At 53.8% G+C, this 12009-nt stretch overlaps 1 protein-coding gene across 1 annotated transcript; it reads left to right on the plus strand.

The window, feature by feature from the left end:
• Positions 1-5002: 5002 nt before the first annotated feature.
• On the plus strand, positions 5003-11752 carry LOC110578241 (carcinoembryonic antigen-related cell adhesion molecule 3-like). Its single transcript, XM_044911437.1, is given in 8 exon segments — positions 5003-5159; positions 5961-6320; positions 7977-8255; positions 9441-9558; positions 10527-10582; positions 10907-10938; positions 11378-11419; positions 11687-11752. Coding segments are annotated over 8 exon segments (1017 nt in total). The 5' UTR covers positions 5003-5095.
• The last annotated feature ends 257 nt before the right edge of the window (positions 11753-12009 follow it).

Here is a 12009-nt window from a genome sequence, read left to right on the forward strand (position 1 = left end):
GGTGGCTCAGTTGGTTAAGCGACTGCCTTCGGCTCAGGTCATGATCCTGGAGTCCCGGGATCGAGTCCCACATCAGGCTCCCTGCTCAGCAGGGAGTCTGCTTCTCCCTCTGACCCTTCTCCCTCTCATGCTCTCTATCTCTCATTCTCTCTCTCACAAATAAATAAAAATCTTAAAAAAAAAAAATTTAAAACCCAAACCTTAATGATTTATTGAGCAAAGTGACAGCAAGATTCCAAAGCCAAATATGCAGGGTCATACAGTTGTTTGCAAAACATAGCTCCTTTAATACTGAGAAGATTACTAAGTAATCAAAGACCTAAAAAGACAAAATATAGAAACTGGTTTTCCTGGGCAGATACAGAAAAGAGAAAACAACTTTGTTTATATTTTCTTACCAAGAAGAGACCATTAATTTAAGAAAACTTCATCTTTTTTAACTGAAAGAAAGCAGAATTTCCATCTTCTACCAGCTCCCCTTTAAAACCCATTTATTTCGATCTTAGTCCATCCTGACCACATATGAAAATTCTTTTCAGGGGCGCCTGGGTGGCTTAGTCAGTTAAGATCTGCCTTCAGCTCAGGTCATGATCCCGGGGTCCTGGGATCGAGCCCCACATCGGGCTCCTTGCTCAGTTGGGAGCCTGCTTCTTCTTCGGCCTGCTGCTCTCCCTGCTTCAGCTATCTCTCTCTTTCACAAATAAATAAATCTTAAAAAAAAAAAAGAAAACTTTTTCCCAAAGCTCTCCCTTTACAAACCTTCTACGAATTTCCTTTGGATTTAGATGTTGTCCTAAGGCATTTCTTTTTATTTTTTTAATTTTTTAAAAAAGATTTTATTTATTTGACAGAGAGAGACACAGCGAGAGAGGAAACACAAGCGGGGGAGTGGGAGAGGGAGAAGCAGGCCTCCCACTGAGCAGGGAGCCTGATGCCTGGCTTGATCCCAGCACCCTGGGATCATGACCTGAGCCAAAAGGAGACGATTAATGACTGAGCCACCCAGGCGCCCCAAGGCATTTCTTTTTAAACAATCAGTCTTATTTAGGACAAAATTATCTTTTTTTACCCTTAACAAAAATGTATTCCCATTCCTTACATACCTGCTTCCCTTTCTTACATATCTGCTACTTTTCTACTACAGAGGTACTTCCCTGATTTTCATCAGTCTTAATTATACTTAGCAGAATTCTACACGATTAGAAGCCTTAGTCATTAGTGAAAACTAAGTAGTAACCAGTTGTGAATTATCACACCAGAATTCCTTAGACAGCAAAGTTATGAATCAGTTAAACACGCTGAGTAAAGAAGTAAAACCGGCCCCAAATCGTATTGTATGAATCAACTTTCCAAATTCTAAAAAAAAAAAATGCACACTAATGTATAACAACAAAAGCAAATGTAAGGTTTCACGGAAACATGGGGAAGGGGGGTTAGAGCAGGCAGAATGAGGGGAATAAAGAGGACATGAGGAGATTTTTGAGAGGTAGGGACATAATCAGTATCTTCACGTAGGAATAACTTCTCTGTATGCCTGTGGCAAAACGTCTTAAATTGTATACTTTCAACATGTTGGGTTTCTTATATTTCAAGTATAATGCGATGAAGTGGTTAAAGATTATACATTCATATATGAAATATTACTTAAAGTACAAATTAAAAAAAAAAAACTGCATAGGAGGACTTTTTCGTCCGCATTTCCTGCACAGTCCACCAGAGGGCGGCAGAGCTGCTCTACACCTGGGCGCCTTCCTCAGCACCCACAGCCCAGCAGGGTCTGACCCTCCCCAGCCTCACCCAGTCACCGTCCTCCTGGCTCTCCAGGCTCCCCACACTGGACCCCGTCAGCCCCTCTGGCCAGCCAGGCGTCTGCCCGCTGAGACTGGTCCCTCTTTGGGCAGCTAGTCCCTCCCCACCCTCTGCCCTTAGAGGGGCGAAGGTCCACTCACACTTCCGGCCTCAGCCCCAGGTCACTTTCTCAGGAGTGCTCCATGGGACCCCCCATCAGCTAAGACCCCTTCACATCCTCCAGACCCACCAGACACTTTCCCTTCCTGGCCCTTCTCTCGATTCTAATTGACTCCTCAGTGCCATGATTTCCTGACTGCCCGTGGCCCTGTTCCAAGGGAAACCCCACGAGTCCAGGGCCCACATCTGTCCTGTTCTCTGTGGAGCTCCCAGGACCCAGCCCAGGGCCTGACATGTCACAGAAGCCCAGTAAATACTCGTTAAATGCATGAGGGAAACCACACAATGGAAGTCACCCCCGTGTCACCTGGGGTCAGAGCCTCTTCCCCGCAGACCCAGGCTGCTGGCATCAGCGGGGGGGGGGGGGGGGTGGGCAGCACGTGCCCGAGGCTGTCCCTGTAAGGCTGTCGGGCCTTTCCACCTCCTAGATTCAGGAAGGACGACAGGGGCCTCCTACAGTTAGAGGTCAGACCCCATTCACTCCCAGAACACGGACACCCCCACCCATCTCTGTGTGTGACTGACTTCTCTCCCCGGAGGGCCTGGGTGGGCAGCCTGTGTCCTTCCTCTTCTCTCAGAGATCTGACCTGCCACAAATTCTGCATCACCACCCCAGGTGCAGTTACTACCAGAGGAGTTCAGAGCCCTACACTGACCTCCAAAGACATCAGGGGCTGACTCCTCATCCTGAGGGCCCCTGGTCTGTGGGGACACCTGCTATGTCTCCCTGAAGGTTTCTCGGCAGCCCAAGGAGTCCTGGGGAACAAGGGGGAACGTTCCAGGTAGATGGGACAGAAGAACCCAGGATATGCCTGTGTTTCCCCGGCACTAAGGGTCTCCTCCCCTTTCACAGAGGCAGCCCTGGGATCCCTCAGCTGAGTCTCCGGGTGGAGCCGCCCCAGCTCCTGGTTCCTCTGGGGAGACCTAGAGCAGAGCAGAGACAGGGACACAGATGACTTGGATGCAATCCCCTCAGTGAGTGATGGGGAGACAGAGCATTGTGGTGTTCAGCCTCCCAGGCTTGTGCCTTTTCCTCAAAGTCTCAAAAGACCCCTACAAGGTCATTCCTTGAAATCTTGAGGACAGAGAGCTCCTGCTGAGGGAGCATATCTCTCTGGGTTGACAATTCTCCTGACACAGGATCAGGAATCTTCTGGACAGTGCCTGTCCTCTCCCTCATTTCACTCTGCCCTGGGATGGAGTCAGGCAGTCTAGGACCCACCTGGGATGGAGTCAGGGCTCAGGTTGACCAATCCCTCAATACTATCCAGGGCTCAGGGCCACACATATCCTTGGGAACCTGATCAGCATCCCTGGTGTGGCCCCAGAATTGCCTCCAGGGGGGCGACATAGGGACATTCAGACAACACACAGGACATTAAATCCTGAACCTGGCTTTGGCTAAGGAGGTGGAGAAGCCTGGTTTCCATCCCTTTCTCCAACAGACCCTTCTGGGACCCTCCCATGTGTCTGTTCTGTCCTGCCCGCTCCTTCTAGGGAGAGGACCCTTGATTTGTCAGGGGTCCCTGTGCAGCAACCCATTCCCTGCCTGGCACCACCAGGGGGATGGGGGAGGCAGGTGACCACAGCAAAGTCCCCCAGGCAGAGGACACGGGCTGCCCAGGACACTCAGGGGCACATGGACAATGTCTGGGCAACAGTTCAGCCAACAGACCCTGAGGGAGGGTCTCCTCAAAACCTTCCTGGGAGCCCCAGCCACCTGAACTCCCACCACCTCTTCTCTTCCCAGGACACACAGGAAACCCCCTCCCCATCTGGGAACTGAGCTCCTGAGACACCTGGTCCTGGGTGTCTGTCCCTGAAAGCAGAGGCCGGGCTAGGGACACCCAGGGATGGACTCTGGGTCCCTCACCAGTCATCACCGGCCTGTTCCTTTCTCACCCCCAGAGTCATCTCCGGGACCTCACTGCCAGGAGTCAATCCAACCTCCCCAGAGCTGTGAGAACACTGGGGAGACCGGTGCCCAGCTGGGATTCTCTGTTACAAACGGAAATAATCCCCTGGATTTGGGGACCCTGGGGCTCTGTGTGCCCACAGACTCAAGGCTAGGACTCAGCAGAGACCAACTTGGAGTAGGGAGAAGGGCCATCCTCTAAGGGAACCAGATCCCCCTCAGTCTGGCTATTCAGAGTGTGCTCCCCGGGCCAGGACAATCAGCATCACCTGGGAGCTTGTTAGAGGCAGACTCTGGGGTCCACACCACACCTGCTGAGTCAGAATCTGCATTTTCACAGCATCTGCAGACCCTCGTGGGCTCAGGAAAGGGAGAGGTGGCCCCACCCCCACATCATGGGGTCTCAGCTGGACTGGGCATCTGCTGAAGCAGCATTTCTGGGTGTCACCTGGGCATCCACCGTCTTTTTTTTTTTTTTTTTAAGATTTTATTTATTTATTTGACAGAGCAGACACAGTGACAGAGGGAACACAAGCAGTGGGAGTGAGAGAGGGAGAAGCAGGCTTCCTGCGGAGCATGGAGCCCGATGTGGGGCTCGATCCCAGGACCCTGGGATCATGACCTGAGCCGAAGGCAGACGTTTAACGACTGAGCCACCCAGGCGCCCTGGGCATCCACAGTCTTGATAAAGTTCCACAGGTGATTCCAGCGCACAGTGGGGGTGACATCCCTGTGACATGTTCCTGAGGCAGCCCCCAGGCTCCTGCTCTGAAGGGAAAGCCACACGGGGAGGAGAGAGGGCTGTGGGGGTGCTGACCCTGCACCCTGACCCCGAGCTGTGGGGGTCACCGGACCCCAACGCCACAGGCTTGTGTTTGTCCAAACAAGGGCGTGTGCGCGCTCTCGCATATGGTGGGAAACCACAGCTGAAGACGGAGAGGCCTCAGCAGTTCCCAGGGAACCGCAATGAAGACAGAAATGAAAGGGGAGGAAGGGGACAAGGGAGTCAGGAGGGAGGGGAGGGGAGGGGCCCTGGCAGAGACCCCGCCCCCGACCCACGTGACCCCGCCCAGCGCTTCTGCCCCCAGAGGCCGCTCAGCTCAGAGGGAGGAAGGACGGCAGAACTGACAGGACAGGACGGCAGTGCTCCTGAGGGTTTCTGGAGCAGAAGCTCTTCCCCCAGAGGGAGGGACGGACCGGGCAGCAGGCACCATGGAGCCCCCGTCGGCCCCTCCCCGAGGAGGACGCGTCCCTTGGGAGGAGGTCCTGCTGGCAGGTGAGACGGATGATCCCCTGCGAGGGGGCGGGAGGATGGGAGAGAGAGGCTGGCTGGGGTCTCCCGGGGAGGACAGGGCTCTGAGAGGGGACAGGGGAGCAGGGCAGGACGGGGGAGTCGGCTCAGCGACGGGAAAATCTCATGATCTGGAAGTGGGGAGCCAAGGGCTGTTTCCCAAGTTACTCATCACTGAGGACTGAATTCTGAAAACTGGTAACAACCAGGGACCCTAATCGCTGCCCCCTCCCACCGAACTGAATATTTGACAGATAAACGCCAGACTTGGAGGGCCCTGGGGCCACATTCATTCACCCCCAGGTATTTGCAGCCTGCCCCACCCCTGGGGTACAGCACAGATCAGAGGAGTCCCTGCCCTCCCCGAGCTCACTTCGATGGGGAGGAAGACAGACACACAGAGACGTCTAGAATGTGATGTCAGGTCCTGATAAGCACCAGGAAGGGAACAGAGCAGGGAAAGGTCAGAACGTGAAGACAGAGGGTCTTTAGAGGAGGCGTTCAGGGCAGACCTCTCCCCAGGACTCCCTGAGTGGGAGCAGGTATCTGAGGGCAGGGAGTGAGTGAGCGACAGACATGTGAGGAAGAGTGTTCTAAACAGAGGAAATTAAGTTCAGAGGCCCTGAAGTAGTGTGGTCATGCCACTGACCTTGACCAGCAGGAGACACACACTCACACACACACCCCGAGGCTGGGGGATTAGGATCTGCCCTCTCTCCAGAACCCCAGCTTTCCCTACCAACAAATAGGTCCAAACACTGATCTGTCTTCTCCCTTCCCTCCTAGTCTCACTCCTAACCTTCTGGAACCCGCCCACCACTGCCCAAGTCACTGTGGAATCGGTGCCGCCCAGTGTTGCTGAAGGGAAGGATGTTCTTCTGCGAGTCAACAAGGCGCCTGGGGATCTTCTAGGCTATAGCTGGTTCAGAGGGGAAACTGTAGAGTCAAGCCGTCAAATTGTATCATATGTAGTAGACACACAAGTAACTATCCCAGGGCCTGCACACAGCGGCAGAGAGACAGTATACCCCAATGGATCCCTGCTGTTCCAGAACATCACCCTGAAGGACACAGGATACTACACCATAGAAATAGTGAAGATACATGTTCAAATTGAACAAGTAACAGGACAGCTGCACGTATTCCGTGAGTAATTCCTCTCTCACTTCTGGTGTTGGGTGGGATAAATTCTACTTCACATACACACAGGATGGACAGGCCAAGATTTGGCCTCCATCCCCCTCTGCATTATATCCTGTGGGGGCAAGCATTTAGTGCGGGACACACACAGTGGAGACAAACTTCCTAATATCAAATGCCTTTTCAGGAATCCAGACTCTGGGATCATCTGAGAAAGACCCTGCAGGGTCCAGTCAGGACCAGGCCTGAGGGGCCTCTGGGATCCTCACCAGAGCTCAGCCCAGAAAGCTCCTGCCCAGACCCCTGTGTTGGGGCTCCTGACTGTAGTGACCCTGGGGGTCTGTGCCAGGATGGGGTTAGGGCTCCTGGGCAGAGCTGCCTGGGAGCAATGATTTCCCGGCTGCCCGAGCTGGTCACCAGCCAGGGCTCAGTCTCAAGAGCCACATCTGGGGAGGGCAGAGCCTGGTCCTTCACCTGAGACTCAGCATGGACAGCACAGACACAAGAGTCCCCAGTCCATTAGCCAACTGCTGTGGGGCTTGGGGGACACGAGTAGAAGGGCAGGACCCCAGGGAGGAACAGAGCAGAGAGACGTCCTGGCATTTCCTCCTCCACCAAGAATCAGGCCCAGGGTGCCTTCTCTTGTGGAAACAAGCGGAATAGCCGCCATCTGATTGGCCAGCGGCTATAGACCAAATTGAGGTCAGGTATTTCAGGACGTTTAAAGGTTAATTCACTAGCATGGCAAGTAGAGATCATCTACCATTATTCCTATTGCATTAAGGGGAAACTGAGGCACGGGGAGACACAGTCACTGAATCAGGGTCACACAGACTGGTGAGCAGCAGATCAGAGTTACCCAGGCTCTGTGTGCAGACACAGCCCCGTCCTCTTCTCCAGCAGAGGGAGGGATGCTGGTCTGGGCAGTGACGGCAACTGGAGGCTCACTCCATGTTTACTCTAGAACCATATGACCTGCATCAACAATCAGAGGCAGAATGATCCGGCCGACCCCCAGACGCCCAGTCTTCACCTCCCTGTGCTGGACTTGAGATCTGATTTTTTCATGGTGTGTTCCTGTCTCTCCCACTGGGATGTCAGGGAAAGAATTTGCCTTGTCCTCCTGACTCTACACCTGAAATCAGCACAGGGTCCACGTGTAACAAACTCGGTTGCTCTTGCTTAGGAGGGAAGGAGTGAACAGTGTGGGAGTCTCTCCCACTGGAGGGCAGGGAGCCTGTGTGGCCAGACCTCCTAGGATCCTGCACCCAGGACACCTCTCTGAAGAGGATCATTAATTCATTCACCACCCCTGCTTCCTGTTCATCTCCTTGCTCTCTGCTTGGTCATTGGTCTCAGCTCTTCCTGATGATAACGATGTTGCTGGACACATGGGCTAAGACGTTCCTGGTGCTGATACTACAGAGATGTCCAGGCAGAGCAGACACATGACTGAGGGTCAGAGGGGGAGGTAAGGGCCTCTCCTTACAGATCGTCACCTGAACAAAGACACTCATCCTTGTGCAGACAGCAGGGGCATCCTCTGGGGCACATTTACACATCTCGCTGGGGCCCTGGGAATGGCTGGCATCTCAGAGGAAGGAGTGTGACCCAAGGCTCCAGGCCCATTCTCATTCCATCACCTCCTGTGTTTCCCCACAGAGCCAGTGGCCCAGCCCACTGTCCAGGCCTACAACACTATAGTCACAGAAGATAAGGACTCTGTGGTCCTGACCTGCTCCACAAATAACACTGGGGTCTCCATCCACTGGTTCATCAATGGCCAGAGTCTGAATCTCATGGAGAGGATGAAGCTGTCCTAGGACAACAGCACCCTCACCATACTCCCTGTCAGGAAGGAGGATGCCGGGAATTACCAGTGTGAGGTCTCCAACCCAGTTAGTTGCAGCAAAAGTGACTCCATCAGGCTGGGTGTGAGCTGTGAGTGACCCTCAACCTCTCCTCCTCCTCCCTGTATATTTCACTGGCAGGGGGTGTGTAATAGATGCAGGCCCGTAGGCGGTGGGAGCCTCCTTCAGAGCCTCTAGGACAATGTGGATAGAATTCCCTGGAATTAGATGAATCTTGTTAGCATCTTGTTTGAATCTTGTTAGCATCTGATATGTACCAGCTGTTGGAACTCAGGCAAGATGCTCAACCTCCTGAGCCTCAGTCTCCTCATCTCTAAAACTGGAAAGAACATCTAGATCTTAGGGCTGTTGTGAGGGTTGTTAATATGAATTCATGAGATGAAATCCTGAGACGCATCATACACAGAATCAGGCTCAATCAAATTTAGTAGCTATTGTTCTTTTGTTATTAACGTTTTTGTTACTAGCTGTAATATCTCGGGGAATTGCGATTAAGTGTTGTGTGATCACATTACAACTCTCTGACCTTCACTGATTTACTAAAGCCCTTTACATACTCAGATGTTCATTTTGCACAGTAGGGGGTGACACCTGCCCCCTCATGGGCAGGGACAGCAGCAGATGAGATAAACATAAAGTATTTCCCACGTGCCTGGCACAGAGCTGACCTCAAAAGCAGTCAGCTAATGTTATTCTCTTTAATTAGTGTTGAGTGGACAGGTAGGGGCCTCCCTCTAAGAACATTGATAGTAGGGGAGCCTGGTTGGCTCAGTCGTTGAGCATCTGCCTTCGGCTCAGGTCATGGTCCCAGGGTCCTGGGATCGAGCCCCACGTCAGGCTCCCTGCTCAGCAGGAAGCCTGCTTCTCCCTCTTCCACTCCCCCTGCTTGTGTTCCCTCTCTCGCTGTGTCTCTCTCTGTCAAATAAATAATATCTTAAAAAAAAAAAAAGAACATTGATAGTAATGGAAAGGATGACCCAGGGGAAGAGGCATAATGTGAGAGGAAAATGAACAGGACACTGGCACTGGCCCGAGGGTGGGGGCACAACATGAGGATTCAAGCAAGTCCAGGGTTTCCCTGAGGAACAGAAACAATGCAGCGGTCGAGGGGGTGGGACATGGTGGTCACAACACACACACCACCCAGACCTCAGTGGCCTTTCCTTCCTTCTGAACCAGACCCTTCCCCTATGGCCCCTCCTGGCTTCTGATTTGACCTGGGACTCATTCCCCTCCCTTTTTCTTCTTATTTCAGATGAAAGAAGCACCACAGGCCTCCCTGTGGGGTCCATCATTGGCATTGCAGTCGGGGTCCTGATCGGACTGGCACTGTCAGCCGCCCTGGGTTGTCTCCTGTTCCACACAAGGACTGGAAGATACGATGGCATTTCCCACACACTGATCCTGTCCCCCAGCTGACCCTGGGCCAGGAGGGGACCCCATCCTAACCTAGGATTCTGGGCTGGCTCTTCCAGGCCGCCCAACAGCCCTCTGAATTTTCCCTCTCATTCCATCTGGCTCCTTCCTAACCAGCTGCTGACCAGTGAATCCTTCAAATGTTCCTCAGTTATAAATTAGGGACAACTAGGAAACAGCCCCTCAGGGTTGTCCTGGTTCAATTGGCAAACCTGCAGTGGTGCTTCCAGCGCTAAGTGCTCAATAAACGGCACCTCCCGTGGTTTATTTATGTCCACACTCCCTGTGAGGGGGAGTTGCAGCCTCAGGATCTGAGGCTGGTCCTGTTCAAGGTTACACATGGCGAGTGGAAGATCCTGACAGGCCAGGTGGGATCATCCTCCAAATGGCAGATGCAGGAACCACAGTACCTGATGTATGAGACCAGAGAACCTGGGCTCGGCCAGGGGGAGGTCCTGGGATGTCCTTTATGCCTCTTGTCCAGGCAGATGGAGATAAAAGATGGTCCACTATCACATTTCAACATCTCCTGGTCTGAGGGGGCGAGGGTCTGGCCACAGCAGGGACACCACATTCAGGGATCCACATACCCGGGGCTCCGCAACTGTCCTGCACACGTAGCTGCAGTCTTGACCCTTCCACTCAGAGAAACCCTCATGTTTGGTTCCTTTCCTGGGTCCTCCATTCTTTTTCTGCACACTTTCTCCTAGATGCCCATCAGCCTGAGTGTCTTCCCCTCTGGGCCGAGGACGTGCTCCAAAGGCTTTCCTTATCCCATCTCTTGGGCCCTCCCTCTCCTAAACAGCAGTGGTGGAGAGAGGGGGTCTCTAACCCCTGCCTGGAATGAGGATCCTGCTTGTCCCCTGCTCTGACACCAAAGCTGTGACCTCTCCCTGCACCCCTCACACGTAAGCCTGATCTTTCCTAGGGCCAGTGGCTGGCGTGATCTCAGAGAGCTCTGTTGCCCAGCATCCACCCCCCGTGAGTATATCTTCAGCGTGGGTGGGACCCGGAGCCCCGAAGTCCTGCCGACATTGTCCACTCCTGCCAGTCACTCCCCAGGGCCTCTGACCCTTTCTCTGTGGCTTCAGCTCAGGGGACCTCAAATGGCCATACACCCTGGCCTGTGGAATCTAGGTCATAGGTCAGCACCTTGACCTCATGGGCCCTAACATGGCCAGTGGGTCTGTCCCTGGGAGGTGCTCCTGCTTCCCTGTTCTCTGAGAGCTGAGGACCTGTCCCCTCCTGGAGGGTGGCCTCAAGCTTCTTCACAGCCCTGGTGCTAATTCTTGTCTCTGTGCCCAGGCCATGATCCAGCCAGCAGTTCCGCATCCCCGGTAAGCCTGCCCCCTCCACCATTCTTTCCACTGGGGTCCAGGCTGTGGAGGCTCAAGGCGGGCAACCAACCAATTCAGCAGCACAGAGCAGACCTTGCTTCCCTCAGAGTAGCCAGGACAAGGCAAGCCCTGTTCTGGCCAGGAGTGGACCCTCTTCAGGGGCGGGACCACCCCCCAGCATGTCCTGAGTTATCCCTGCTCTCCTGAGCTGGCCAAAGGAGAACCCTGGAGTCCAGCCAAGGGCAGGGTGGGCACTGGGAGCACCAGCCAGGGGTCCTGGGCTAACAGGAATGGGGCAGGGGGTGCAGTGGGCAGTGGTCAGGGACTGGGGTATGGGTCAGCAGGCTTGGAGAAGGCTGCTCCAGAGGCAGAACTGGTCACTTCTGTAGAGAAATGACCCTCCCTCTCTGACTACCAACACCCATTCTCTCCTGTTTAGGACTCCCTGCCCAGCCCCACCACAGCCGTTCCCATCTACCAGGTGAGTGTGGGCAATGACTGCTCTGGTCCCCGAAGCCCAAGGGGGCCGAAGATCTGCACCCATCCTGCCCCTGGCTGTGTTTTCAGGTTCAGGAAACAGGAGAGCAAGGGGGACAGGGCATTGTGGGAGGAAGGAGGGGCCTGGGGCAGACACCTGCCACACAGCCAGGCTCCCAGAGAGCAGCCCAGGTGGGCCTAGAACCTGAAAGTCACCAGATATGTTCTAAGAAGGTGACAGGGTCTCAAGAGGCCTCTTCCTCTTTTACAGGAATTACAACACTCCAACATAAACGTTTATTGCCAGATCAACCACAAAGCAGAAATGGCTTCTTAGTTTCCCCTGGGAACTGCTCCTTCCAGGGCCCTCCTGAGACCCCAGACTCTAGGTGGGGTGAGGAGTTGCAGCCTGAGCCAGAGAATCAGCTCTAAGCCCTGAAGATATTCAGGGACATGGACCCAGGGTCAGGTCCCTCCTGATTTCTGGAGACCCCTACAGGCTGCCCTGAACCCAGGACAAAGGCCCCCATTTCCCAGGAAGTGGGGGTTCCCAGGGAAAGTGTTCTGACCCCTGACCCACCAGGGATGATCTGA

Source organism: Neomonachus schauinslandi, chromosome 16 (genome assembly GCF_002201575.2).
Source record: "Neomonachus schauinslandi chromosome 16, ASM220157v2, whole genome shotgun sequence".
NCBI lineage: Eukaryota > Metazoa > Chordata > Mammalia > Carnivora > Phocidae > Neomonachus > Neomonachus schauinslandi.